General features: G+C 32.9%; 1 protein-coding gene across 1 annotated transcript in view; it reads left to right on the top strand.

Moving 5' to 3' along the window:
• The first annotated feature begins 4,519 nt into the window (after positions 1-4,519).
• Positions 4,520-14,312, top strand: part of LOC143242039 (dorsal-ventral patterning tolloid-like protein 1) — a 42,286-nt gene continuing 32,493 nt past the window's right edge. Inside the window, exons 1-4 of the mRNA XM_076485380.1 lie at positions 4,520-4,523; positions 5,841-5,968; positions 7,644-7,848; positions 10,325-11,231. Of these exons, the coding sequence (XP_076341495.1) occupies positions 4,520-4,523; positions 5,841-5,968; positions 7,644-7,848; positions 10,325-11,231 (1,244 nt within the window). The remainder of the gene's footprint in view (positions 4,524-5,840; positions 5,969-7,643; positions 7,849-10,324; positions 11,232-14,312) is intronic.

Genomic DNA, 14,312 nt, shown 5'->3' with positions numbered 1-14,312 from the left:
TGAAGCAATAAGAACACCTTTCTTGTTCTGACGGACAAATGAACGAAATGTAGCTTTCCTCGCATTTAACTACAAACACTTTCTTTTGAAATATTCCGAAGTTGGATTTTTTTTAATTGAGAGTGTTTGGTTTTACATGTCGTTTTAACTTTGCTGGATGCAAACTATTGTTACTCACCACTGTTCCACATTCAACACACAACCCACTAGGTCCATCTTCATTACCTGTACATGTAAAACCATATTTAATAGAATTTTCATCATTCGTTCTTTTTTTCTTGTTTAGATCATTTTCTGAAATCTTTGTCATGTTTGTTGTAATAAAAGCATTTGAGACGGGTAAACACCTAAAGTAAAGGTCACTGTCTTGAGAAAAAGGTCAAAATGAACCCATACAGCAACTAACTGGTAAAACTATTTATAACTGTCTCAAACGGACGTTCAAGAAGAAAAAAAGGCACAGAGTGTTATTTCTGTTTCTGTATGATATATTGAAACGAAAATTGAGGATTCAGAAAAATAACTGTCAAATTTTAGCAAAATAATACGCATTTCACCAAAATTTGTACAACCTATGTCACGTCTGTCTCCCTTACAGAAATAGTGGTGTGGATCTACTAGACCGAATCCACCATAAAACTTAACATGCGCGTTAAGAAAGCATGAATTGCAAAGTCCTTTTAACTTTGTGGAATGATTTAATTCTCAGTTATCACAACTGTCAGTACTGACTGTCAGTGTACTAGGTGGCCCGGCATGGTCAAGCGTGTTAAGGCGTGCGACTCGTAATCTCAGGGTCGCGGGTTCGCATCCCCATCGCGTTAAACATGCTCTCGCCCTTCAGCCGTGGGGGCGTTATAATGTTGGTCAATCCCACTATTCGTTGGTAAAGAGTAGCCCAAGAGTTGGCGGTGGGTGGTGATGACTATCTGCCTTCCCTCTAGTCTTACACTACTAAATTAGGGATGGCTAGCACAGATCGCCCTCGAGTAGCTTTGTTCAAAATTCAAAAAACAAACAAACAAGCAAATAGTGTACTAGGATTTTATGTGAAAAATTCATGTGTACTAGCCGTGTATTTAATGTACATTTTGCATCACAGAAGGCCTGGCATGGCCAAGCGCGTAAGGCGTGCGACTCGTAATGCGAGGGTCGCGGGTTCGCGCCCGCGTCGCGCTAAACATGCTCGCCCTCCCAGCCGTGGGGGTGTATAATGTTACGGTCAATCCCACTATTCGTTGGTAAAAGAGTAGCCCAAGAGTTGGCGGTGGGTGGTGATGACTAGCTGTCTTCCCTCTAGTCTTACACTGCTAAATTAGGGACGGCTAGCACAGATAGCCCTCGAGTAGCTTTGTGCGAAATTCCAAAACAAACAAACAAACAAACAAGCATCACAGAAATGTTGTTAGAACTTACTGGATAAGTTTATAAGTTATTGGAGGACATCAGATTAACATCTTAATAGCAAATGTTTTTCATTAGCTTAAAAAATAAGGGTTTCAAAACCCTTTCAGGTGTTGATCTATCAGCCAACTATTCTAACTGTACAATAATCACGCAGTTAGCACACGGCATCCTGTTGATATTCTACAAACTAGCTAACTTCCTTTCTGTCTGGCTTTTTAACAAACTGACTATCCAGACTTTTAATCAAGGAACTAAGTCCAGCCATAACCAGTAGGCTGATTGTAGTGTCCAGCCAGTCATCAAAACATACAAAATACCCTTCTACTGGCATTTCCTTTTCACTTTTCACTGAGTTTCGTATGTGTAATCCATTATATTATCTTCATCAATGAACTCAAGATTGTACAATACAATGCTATCTTCATCAGAGCAACTACAATTTTCTGTCTCTGATTCCTGGAGAAGCTTATCACTAGATTTAATTCAGTTTGTCAACATAATTGATGCACATACGTTAAACAACCGCTGTGACTTTGATTCAGTTGTTGATACATAATGTAGGGACAAGACTAATCAGAAGTGAGTTGATTATGTGCTGCAAGTACATACTAAAGCCACACCTAGCACTAGGCTCAAACTTTCGATCCATTAGTTTTATTGTTGTTGTTTTTGTCATAACATCCCTTAATTAAAAAAATAAAATACTGCAATCTTCAGTATTTGTGGCTAATTGCCACAATACAGATTCCTGTAGACATCCCAATGTAGCATTTTTCTGCAGAAGTAATTTAACCTATTGCACAAACAAAACTGCATTACAAATTACACAATACGTCAATACGTCTATCCGTAAGAAATCAATGCTTGGCAAAGCTTCCTTTGACAAATGTCAAGATCAGAACAAAGTTAGAAAATGTCTCTCTTTTCCAAAGTGCCTGATGCATAGCAAGTTTCATTATCTACTAGAAGCGAACCTTGTTTCCATATATCTTTACAAGTAAAAAATTCAGGATTGCTCAAACAAGCCACAAGAATATTTTGTGCAATATGACTCCTGTTGCTCAGAAAGAACTCAGAACCCCACTAATGTGAGTCAGAAGGGATCTTGTAACCAACAGATATATTTGACGACATGACATGTACAACACCAGATGATCAGTAAAATGTCTTTTCCTCATGCTCTAGACACTTACAATATAGCAAATCCTGCTACGTAACTGTTCAGCCATCCTGGAAACCTATATAGAGCCATAATAGCTGCTCCTTGTAGCATGTGTGGTACTAGAGTCAGAGAAACGGTTGGTCAAAATTTCAGTCACGTTTTAAAATTAAAAGTTGTATCAGAGCAGAAACTGCAACTGCACCTTTTACTGTTGCTATAGTTGCTATGTTGAACTTTTACCCTAAAAACAGCGATTATCAGATATGTAATGTTCCTGAAAATCTACATAATACTATTAATGTTTACTTATCAAACAATAAATTAATTTGCCAAAAAGAATCTCACTGCAATTATCTTTTATATTCTTCGTAAGTAGCTATGTTCGTGAATACCCATTCCTCGAAGCTTTAAACTCGTCCCTATAAATTGTTTGTTTTTACCCAGTCCACTGAGTCAAATATGATGCACAAAACGTTCATATCCGTCATCATGGTGCTATTCATTCATTTACTGCAGTGTCGGATACTGGATTATTCAAGTTCAACTTTAGAAATATAACAACGTAAGATTCAAACCTCAAGAAAGTGATGACATAGAAATAGGTTCGAGCAGGTATAAACTTTCATAAGGTGACTGCTTTCATATGTAACCCGCCCAAGACAAAGGGTTAGAACAATTGAAGTTAAACACAAAACTATACAATGGGTTATTTGTGCTCTGCCCACCACGAGTATCGAATCCTGGTTTATAGCGTTGTAAGTTCGCAAACATGTCGCTGTGCCACCGTGGGGCATATAAGACAATCCTGAGTTAGCATGAGTAAAATATATTTTATTCTAATTATGGAAAAGCAACACATAGGAGATTTTCGCATGAAACAAAATCCATGAAAAGGTCACAGTTCTCGTCATTACTTTTGCAGTATTTTCAGACTATTTCCAAACCGTTTTGACGTCACATTGTGAAAAACGGACAATTATGTAAGTTGAAACGTAATATATTTTTTATTTAACAGATACAAAAGAAGAGTTTTATGTTTCTTCTAACGCAAATAGAAAATATTACATAAATTTAGTTCTAGAATTACAAAGAAAACACTTACATTAAAAATAAGTCTGAACTTTTCATTCTTGAATTTTAGAAACAAAATACCAGTAACTTTAATATATCTAATCTTGTCTGAGTAAAACGTACAGTTTAGAGGCTTCATATAGATTTATTAATTGAGCTACAAATTTCTACTTCAAATAGCTGTGTACATGAAGGCTTTAGATAATAACCCAGAATTACATTTCATGAATTTCAAATAACTGTATATCTCGTGTTTACCTAAGGTCAGTTATTCATACCAATATTTTTTTATAGACTAAATACAGCAGAAGATTTTCAATATCACAAAAATCTACATATGCCTATTGGCTTTTCATTTTATATAAGCAAACTAACTCCGTAAAATACATCTCCTCTAACATGGATACAACTACAACCAAAATATTTATGGATATTGAAAATAATCTATTCATTAAACTTTTCAGTTATGTTGTTAATTTTATATAACTAATATATTTTAGTATTACTATAAAAATGCCAATATTATCATTTTTTTTGTTGGAGGACTGTGATATAAGACGCTTTAAGTTCTTCGGTTGTCAGTAAATACTGATAATACGTATATCAGAAAAAAATATTTTGAAGTTCTTTATTTTTACTGTTGTGTGCTATCAAAAAGACAGAAAGTTGTTATTACAGATAATATGTTGGTGTTTGTTAATCAGTTAAGGTCTGCATCATGAAAAGGCAAGAGGCTTTAAAATATACCATTGTTTACTATAAAAACATAACTGGTTAAACAAAAACTGGAAATAGACATATTTTAGATATTGAAAAATTGCACTTGTTGCGGTTAGATTCTTATTTTACTTATAGAATTGGAGAAAATAAACCTTCAATATGGGTAAAAATAGCTGTTTAACTCATAACAACTGTAATTTAAAATAAATGCAGCATTTAAAGTCATTTAAATACTTTCAACATAGCCGTGTACCAAGCGCATCCAAGTTATGCATTATTTAAGGCAGTAGCGCAAAATAACTCCAATATTAGTGTGGGGTAAGAAAGGCTCCCTGAGTATCCTTCTTACTCTCAACTACTCGTTGTAAAGTTTCATATATGACTGTCTGTAAGTCTTTACTATTTGAGATTAACAAAGTGTAATTACTTGAAATACCTACTTTGTAACCATAAACACCTTATAATGTTTACCCTAAATTAAAGTTTTAAAAATATATATATTAAGTCTTTATTTAATTATTTACAATGGCACCCGTTCGCAATTTTATTCATATACTGAATCCGGCGAACAATAGTTACGTATAATTCATTATAACTATCAGCACATCGTAACTGATGATAGATATACTGGGGTGACTTTATCTCATCTACTAGAAACTTAAAAATATGAAACCCTTAGAATATTCCCATTTCGAGTATTTCCTTTATACTTCAACGCTGAAAACAGAAATTATTAGCTTTAAAAAATTATTGCTCTCAGTAGTAAGCCTGAAGGGCTTACAACGCTAAAAACTGGTTTCGATATACGTTGTACGAAAAATATAAAAATCCCAATACGTAGCTTTGTGCTTACTAACAAACAAGATAATTTATTTACTACTGTTTTAAACATTTCAACATTTCACCCGTGGTGAGCAGAGCACAACATGTCCATTGTGTGGTTTAGTGCTTAATTGCAAATAGAACCAATTAAATAAAATTATTCGTTTGTTTGTTCACCAAATATCTGAGAAGCAAACAAACAATATATTTCTGCGTATTTCAGCTTGATGAGGTATTTGGTAATTGTGAAGTTTCTTATTAAAGATATATTTTAAACAAAGCGATTTTTGGCTTGTGTTTGTTATATGTAGGTGCATAATACACAAATATTACTAAATTTTACTGTAAACATGTTACATACAAGAATAAATGATTTAGTAAAGTTAGATCATTATAACATAATATGTTTGATAGATGTTCCTGAGAAGAATACAAAACGTTTGGTAACTATTTCTCAGCATAACAAAGTACGTTAATAGTTGTTCCTCAGCACAACACACTACGTTTGGGAGCTATTCCTGAGCACAACATAGTATGAATCGTTCTTACCTTCTATTAATATCTTTTTTACACCTGTTTAAAAATCCTTATTTTGATCAGTGATCAAAGAAAGCTGCCACCATAATGATCCGTACCTTTTTTTTTTCTTTTTTTTTAGACTGCTTCCATCGTATTCCGGTGCAAAATCAGATCTTAAAGTCTGACGATTTAAGATCTCGGAGTGATAACTGCAGTGAAATCAAAATTTTTGTTGATGGTTATCCCTCAACTAGAAATTACTTAAAGGTATGTGAGCCAAAAGATCTCCTTAAATGACGTATGAAATGTGTTTACATACGCAAAACATAAAATTTATATCCTAACGTAATTAAAATACCTAAAAAATTATGAAAACAAATGTAATTTGTGACATTTTACATACTTGTTTCAAAGTAGTTTTAATCTTACTTTTGTATAATTTACTTTTATCTCATATGTGTGTGTGAGTAGAAGATTACTCTATCGATTAAAAAAGGACTTTTAATTTATTAAATGAGTTCTAGTGGTTAATCAGATGGATTTTTCCTCTTCGAAGCTTTAGAGAACATTGAAAAATCTCCCTTTATTTATAAAACTTAATTTTCATTTTGTGCACAAAAATAAACAGTATTTTTGCTTCTTTTTTTGGCTTTCTTCTGCCATCTATATTTTATTATTGTTACATCTTTAAGCTACCTTCTTGGAAAACGCGATTGCTCGTGCTTCCATTTCTCATGATTTTGCTAAAACAAATACGTTCCTGCTAGCGGTTTTGCTATAGGGGTTGCGTTATCTGCCTTCGTCTACACAGAAAAGTTGTTTGTTTTTAATTTCACGTAAAGCTACACGAGGGCTATCTGCATCGCCGTCCCTAATTTTGCAGTGCAAGGCTAGAGGGAAGGCAGCTAGTCATCACCACCCACCGCCAACTCTTGGGCTACTCTTTTACCAACGAATAGCGGGATTGACCGTTATATTATAACACCCCCACGGCTGAAAGGGCGAGCATGTTTGATGTGAAAGGGATTCGAACCCGCGACCCTCAGATTACGATTCGAACACCTTAACCACCTAGCCATGCCGAAATAAGCAGTTGTTAATACATATAAAATATGAGTAATTGTGCCAATCATTGCATATAATGCGAAACCGACTATCAAAGAATGTATTAAGAAAAAATGTTGAAAGGAAACTTACTTTGAACAAATTTAGCCTCAGGAAGTTTTTCAATTAACGTTTTACGTTAGAATTTACTGTAGTAAGAGCAGTAAAAGTTTAAAAAGAAAAATTACGTGAGCGATTTTAATGGAATGGTTTCATAAAAGTGAAATGGAAGATAGTGAGTGTTTCGCTTCTTTTAAACAATACGTCCTATTTTACAACTGTAATATTTGTGTAATATATCTACAAACTTACTTAAAACTTAGCTGTACATATTGCCAACGTGTTTAAAGTTATACATATTTGTATGAGTAGCCGCACGTGAATAATATTAAATAACATACCATCAAGATTCTTAATACAAAATTGAATACCACCACTACTTGTGAGTAAATTATTGTTAAATGTTGAAAGTTGTTCTTGTAGCAATATTGTTTTGGTTGGTTGAATGTTAGTCATTTTTGAAAATGACCTGTGTGCAATTATGAAAATTATATTTTATTATTTCTATTAAGTATGCTAAAATTGATTCGTACAAATATAATATTTTAACCTCTAACATGCCTTGTTGTTTTCTTAACTTGCGAAAAACACGTTATGGTACGACTAACTGAGTGTGATCGTACTCTGATTACATCAAGCATGACAGTGCTTCCTTTTTTATAAAATATAGAATATTAAAAATTACTTCCACATTTTTTATGTTATTTGAATTACTTATGCACAAAAACTCACATTAATGGCATTTCTTCTAATTTTTTACTATAATTTTCAATTTCAGCTTTTATATTTAAACGCTCTAAAAACAAAAAATTGGCTTTTTCTGACGGCTGACAACGAGAAATCACCTGGATATGCTATTAACGCCATCAAGCGTCAAGAAAAGGAACCTTTTATTGCGATTGGGCAATTCTTTCTTTTGACAGTACACAAATGCGAAGCGTGCCAATTTAAGGCAGTGTTTTCTTCGTTAAATCAAGTACATGGTGAGTAGCTTTTAAAGCACGGATTATTCCATAATGGGATCTCTATAGTGGCTCATGTAATTTACTCTTACTCACAATTCCATTGTTTGATAATAACCTCAATGAAGCGACGACGCTTATATTTAAATTTGTTTGACTCAATTAATAAGTAAAATAAAGAAACACATTTACAGTTTGAAAGGATGAGCAAAATTCTAATTATACTGGTTAAAAAACTGATTTTAAATTATCAATAAGTGTATTCTTAAGAGTTCTTCATTACTTTTTCAACTTCGTTTCACCATATTTAGTAAAATAGCCAATTTTAATAGAAACGTTTCATTTTGTTAAGGTATGTCGGGAGATGCTAGATGCAGTAAGAACATGTAAATATCTAAATAATGAAAGAAGATTTATTGTTTGAAACAGGATTATTCAATTAAATTAGTTCCTCATTCTAAAATTCAATCAAAATATACACTTTATTTCAGTGTTTGATTTGTATTCTTAAAGGAGAACTTAATATTGGTTATGATGTTAAGGATGCAAGAACCACAATACCTGTCTTGAAGTACACTTGTGAGGAGTTAGTTTATGGTTTCTTCGTTTTAAGCGTTTAAATAGAAACCTGTTACAAACATTGTATAAAGGAAAAAATTTTAACTTGAACAGATAAATACGTTTTGTTACTATGTTCGTTTCGTTAACATGTTAACACCAACTAAATGCGTGGTTTCGTCATATATAATTTTGTCTATCAGGTTTCAGCCTACTTACTATAAAACGGCTTCAGCTGTCATTGTGTAATAGTACTATTGTATAAACGGCAATAATTCCAATATTTTAAGATAGTAAACTATAAAATCTCGTCACTTGACATTTCACGAATGTTGATAACATTTAAAGTATTGTTAACTTCATTAAATTTCAAGAAAAGTTTTATTCGATTTCTTTCTTCATAAGAAAGTGTAGTTGTTTACAGTATTGATATATTAATTAAAACTTTCACCAAAGTAACTTTAAATATTATGAAAAAAAGTGTCACAACAAGTAAGTAATCCAAAAAATAATAGTGTATAAAATGTAATAAATTCAAATCTATGTTATTAATTGTGCATTAAGTAATTTGGACACGATTGAAACCCAATAGGCCTAACATCTGTAGCAAAATCAGTTATATTGATCACAAATATTGAGATTATTGATTTCTAATAACTCTTCAGTTCTAGATGCTTTTGTACAGCTCTACTGACCAGCTCTGATATTGTACATTTTTACGTGTCAGTGATTTTAAATTTGAAACTTGCAGCAGTATAATAAATTTGTCAATTGGCACATTTAATTGGAAAAGCTGAACGAGAAAAGAAGAAAATTTGGATCTAAGGTATAGAGCAGTAAATAATAAACAAAATCCTTAGAGAAACGTAATAAAATCAGTCTTACTGTATCAAAATTCAAAAAAGCAATGCGACTTATCATAATACATAGAACATATTGAATCAGGTGCTCTTAAAGTCACAAACATTTTATACTTTTTACATACTTCAAAAATTATAAAATAATGGCCAATTGGTAGCTAGTGCTGGTGATTATGTAACGCTTTCCATGTCAAAGTTTTCCAACTGCAAACAGTCTACAGAATAGATAACCTAAAGAAATAAAGGAATATGTAGTTATTTATGATTACATAAAAATATGCCCCTATATTCCTTCGTTTGTAAGTAAGGGATCCCTTACACAAAAGTAAAATCCATCTATTAAACTTTTGAGACAGAATATTTTAAAGTAAATGGATATCTTATTCTTATAATGAAAACTCAAGTTTATGTGAAGACGGCTAGGAGTTACAAGGTAAAACAACCTAACTTGTTGAAATGTGTCTAAGTTGAACTTTAATTGTTTACTGTGAGTAAAACATTGTCTTTAAAAAGCAAATTTATTTTAGAACAATGAAGAACAGTTCCTCTAAAATTCATTCAATTGTATAGATATAGGTAACTAATTTATTTATGTTTTTTTATATGTCTTTTGGATACAAACTTCACTTGCAATTAACATTCCTGGAAACTTCTTTGTCTTCTGTAACGTCAGTTGTTTTAAGAAGTTAATTCACTTTCGATCCTGTTTTTTCGATTGTATAGATACCTTAGTTTAAATAATTGGTGTTTCAATAAGCTCTGGTATGATCCACATAATACATGCTGAAAGTTGGATCTGAGTCAGATAATGATTGACCAAGCTTAGTGAATACTCAGGTACTAAAACAGCGTAGTTGAATTCTCTTAGTCAATAAATATATAATACAGTGTATTAAAGGTAAACTGTTGAACCCTCATCTCTTACATTTAAATAGCAGATTAGAGCTGTTGGATGTTGGTTAACTGATGAGTGAATTATCAACTTCAATTGTCTGGGTAAATTTCAGAGTTATTAAACGCACATTAATACCATTTTTAAGCTAGTTTGGTATAATGGAGTTGGAATTTCTATTTTTCAGGATGTAACATCACAATAGATGCAGTACAAGGAATCTTAACAAGTCCAAACTTTCCAGAGAAATACCCACCTAGTTTGGATTGTTACTACAATATCGAAGCGACTGTAGGGTTGAAACTTGTTGTTTCAGTTATGAACCTTGATATACACAGTCGAAATACAGAAGGTATTTGTAATGAAAATTACGTTCGCGTTTTCCCACTGAAAGAACAGAAAGAAGTATTTCTCTGTGAAAACTCTGTTGACTCAAGAGAACATCTTGTCTCGAAAAGTGAAGCACTAACTGTGCACCTACATTCCAGTAATGTGTCTAGGGGTAAGGGCTTTCTTTTCAAATATCGTTCTATAAAACCTTGCGAGAACATAACAGTAGAGCAAGAAAACGGTTCTTTGTGTAGTGAAGATTACCCTTATTCTTTTATGACTGATCAAAGTTGCCTTTATGTTTTTTATGTGCCTTTTGGATACAAACTTCACTTACAGTTAACATTCCTGGAAACTTCTTTGTCTTCTGTCACGTCAGGATCCGATTGTGTAGAGGAGTTTATTGAAATCTCGAGTGAAGAACAAACGGTAAGACTATGCGGAATAACATCTAACAATACAAACCAAGATTTCTTCTTTCAGTCTAACAGCTATACCAACATTACAGTTAAACTGAAAGCCGTTCCAAAGTTAGATAATGAAGCCAGGGGGTTTTGTATTGACTTTCAAACAGTTCCTATCATTCCACTCGGCACTCTCTGTGGTTATCCCTGGTCTGAAAACAAAGATTACTGCTATCAGCTCGTGCAACAGAACCTAAACTGGTGGTCAGCAAACGCTCATTGTTTGAGTCAAGGAGGTCATCTGGCGACAGTATCCTCAAACAATATCCAGTCTTTTCTAGAGTCATTAATTAAAACCAGGTACGTCAATGCCACTGATATATACTAATGTAATTGTTTTATAGCTAGTTACTATCTTGTGTGTCACTGAGTTTGTTTTTCTAGCAAATAAAAGCTATAAAGTTCCTCATGCTAAAATAAATAGTTTTGCCAAAAACGTTTGTATTTATAATCAAACAAGTTTAAAGATGTGTGAAACAAAATATAACCATGATTTCCAATTATAATCAAACAAATTTAAAGATGTGTGAAAAAAAAACATAACCATGATTTCCAATTATAATCAAACAAGTTTAAAGATGTGTGAAACAAAATATAACCATGATTTCCAATTATAATCAAGCAAGTTTAAAGACGTGTGAAACAAAATATAACCATGATTTCCAATTATAATCAAACAAGTTTAAAGATGTGTGAAACAAAATATAACCATGATTTCCAATTATAATCAAACAAGTTTAAAGATGCGTGAAGCAAAATATAACCATGATTTCCAATTATAAAAAGTAAAAATAGGACTATCTGTAAAAGTCATGCCGATTTTTTTTTCAGATGTGTAAAAACAAACCTACGTATTAAGTCACGTTTTGTTTGTTTATTGTTAATCACAAAGCTGGAGAAAGAGCTATCTGTGCTATGCCCAACACGAGTATTGAAACCCGGTTTTTACAGGTATAAGTCCAAAGATATACCACTGTGTCATTCGAAGGCGCTAAGTCAGCTCCCGAAATTTTTTTTTCGTCTACCTACGAATTTATCATGTATTGTAACATTAACCACTGATACAATATTTTACTGGCTAAATTTTTCTCTCTCATTCTGCACATGTAATTATTATAACATTATAATTAAATTAGTGGTTACTTATATTATAAATTATAGACATCGATCACAGACAGATACGTGCCTGCGTGCGCATCGTTTTAAAGAGGAAGTCTAGTAAGAAAACCATATAGAAAAGAAATAGTTTCTTATATAACAGCTCTTTCAGCCGTGAGGGCGTTATAACGTTACGGCCAATTCCACTATTCATTGGTAAAAGAGTAGCCCAAGAGTTGGCGGTGGGTGGTGATAACTAGCTGCCTTCCCTCTAGTCTTACACTGCTAAATTAGGGACGGCTAACGCAGATAGCCCTCGAGTAGCGTTGCGCGAAATTCAAAACAAACCAATCTACTAAATAAGATTCTGCACTTTTGGTGAGAAAGGAACGAAGTGAAAATTGGAGATTTTATATTTCCGGTAATTTTTTAATGGACTGACTTTAAAGTTGGTATGTGAAGTTAGAGTTCAGTAGAAAATATATGATCATTTCGTTTACCACAGTCCGAGATATAGAAGATGGAACGTCGCTACACTATCACTCCTGTTAACAATATTAATTTCAGAAAATTTGAAAACAACCAGTTCGTTACTTTGAACATTATTAATAATAAAAATGTGAAATGTTTTCTTAAAATAATTCCTTTTGCACACATTGTGTTCTGTCTCATACTTTTGTCTAATTTCATTTTCATGAATTACTTAATCCATTACATCACTTAATCGAGAATTGTTTCCTCTTTTACAAAACATAAAATGGTAATAATCGTTTGAAACATACCAAGTAAATATACGTATATATATTTTGTGAATATTTAATACATGTTTCTTGATTACGAGAAACCCAGTCTAAGTAAAAATGTATTCTTGAGACGGCTGGTTTGAGTATTGATAATTTATTTAAAATAAGGTTGAAAACAACATTTCGACCTTCTTAGGTCATCTTCATGTTAACAGATTTTTGCCGGGCCCCTCTTACGGACGAGAGTGAAAAAGAGTACGGTATTGTGGGGAGCGTGGCAGTTAGACGTTAGGTTATTAATTAGTACAGGTGTAAAGGTATTATTTGTTCAATTTTGGTTTGAATTGTTGTATAAGTAGGGTCTCTTTGATTTTGTGTTTGTTTGTATTTGTTTACTTGTTTAGTATATGGGTGTTTTCTACAGTTATGTTGTGTTTATTTGATTTGCAGTGTTCAATAACGTGCGAAGGTTGTTTTTTTTGTTGTTGTTCTTTGAATCTGGTTTCAATTTTTCTGCTTATTTCTCCATTATAGAAGTCGTAGCAGTTGTTACATTGTATTTTATAAAAAAATACTTAAAAACATAGTCTAAAACTACTTTATCAAAGAATTCTCTCGCAAAACTATCAACATAATTTCACAGAAAAGAAAGCTAAAAAACAACCTTACACGGAAGGATATTAATTCTACAAACAACTTGAAACAACATCATCAAAATTCTAAAAGCAGATAAAACAACATTATTGTTATAATCAACACAAATGAGTACATTCAAAAAATGAATAACATTTTATCGGATAAAAACAAATTTAAACCAATACACAAATCCAACAAAAACACATGAAACCAATTAAACAAAATGCAACTGCAAATTAAAAAAAAAAAAAAAACAATATCAGAAAACCTTTATTCTTACCTTCGCAAAACCCACTCATGCACGCTACAATTATATGACACCCCCCAAACCTCACAAACCCGTTTGGATACTATGACTCATAGGGAATCATTCAACTACAACCTCGGTAAATATATAGCGTGGGCATTTTCTAAATATGTAACATCAGCCGGCTCCTTTTTCAAAGACTCTTTTAACTTTAAATATATTCTTAATGAACTAAACCATAAAGTCTTAACGACCAGTTTTGATGTAGTTTTCCTCTTCAGAGAAATTCCAACAACCGAAACCTGCAATATATCTTTAGAACTTTATATCCAAGACCCCAGCCCATTGATACACATCCCAAGCAACCAATTAGCAACCGTTATAGAAATCACAACCACCAAAACTAACTTTATTTTCAATGATCAAAACTACCTACAAATAAATGGTTCAAGTATGGGCAATTCCGTGTCACCAACTCTTGGGTTACATTATAACGCCCCCACGGCTGAAAAGGCGAGCATGTTTGGTGTGACGGGGATTCGAACCCGCAACAGCCGGATCACGAGTCAAGTGGTTTAACCACCTGGCCATGCCGGGCCACCAACATTTTTATGACACACATTTAATCTCAAGCGATCAATTCAGCTTTACACTCGC

The sequence above is a fragment of the Tachypleus tridentatus genome, unplaced genomic scaffold (genome assembly GCF_004210375.1).
Source record: "Tachypleus tridentatus isolate NWPU-2018 unplaced genomic scaffold, ASM421037v1 Hic_cluster_1, whole genome shotgun sequence".
In the NCBI taxonomy this organism is placed as follows: domain Eukaryota; kingdom Metazoa; phylum Arthropoda; class Merostomata; order Xiphosura; family Limulidae; genus Tachypleus; species Tachypleus tridentatus.
Note: the sequence above shows the minus strand (reverse complement) of the source record. Positions and strands in the feature narration are given on the sequence as shown.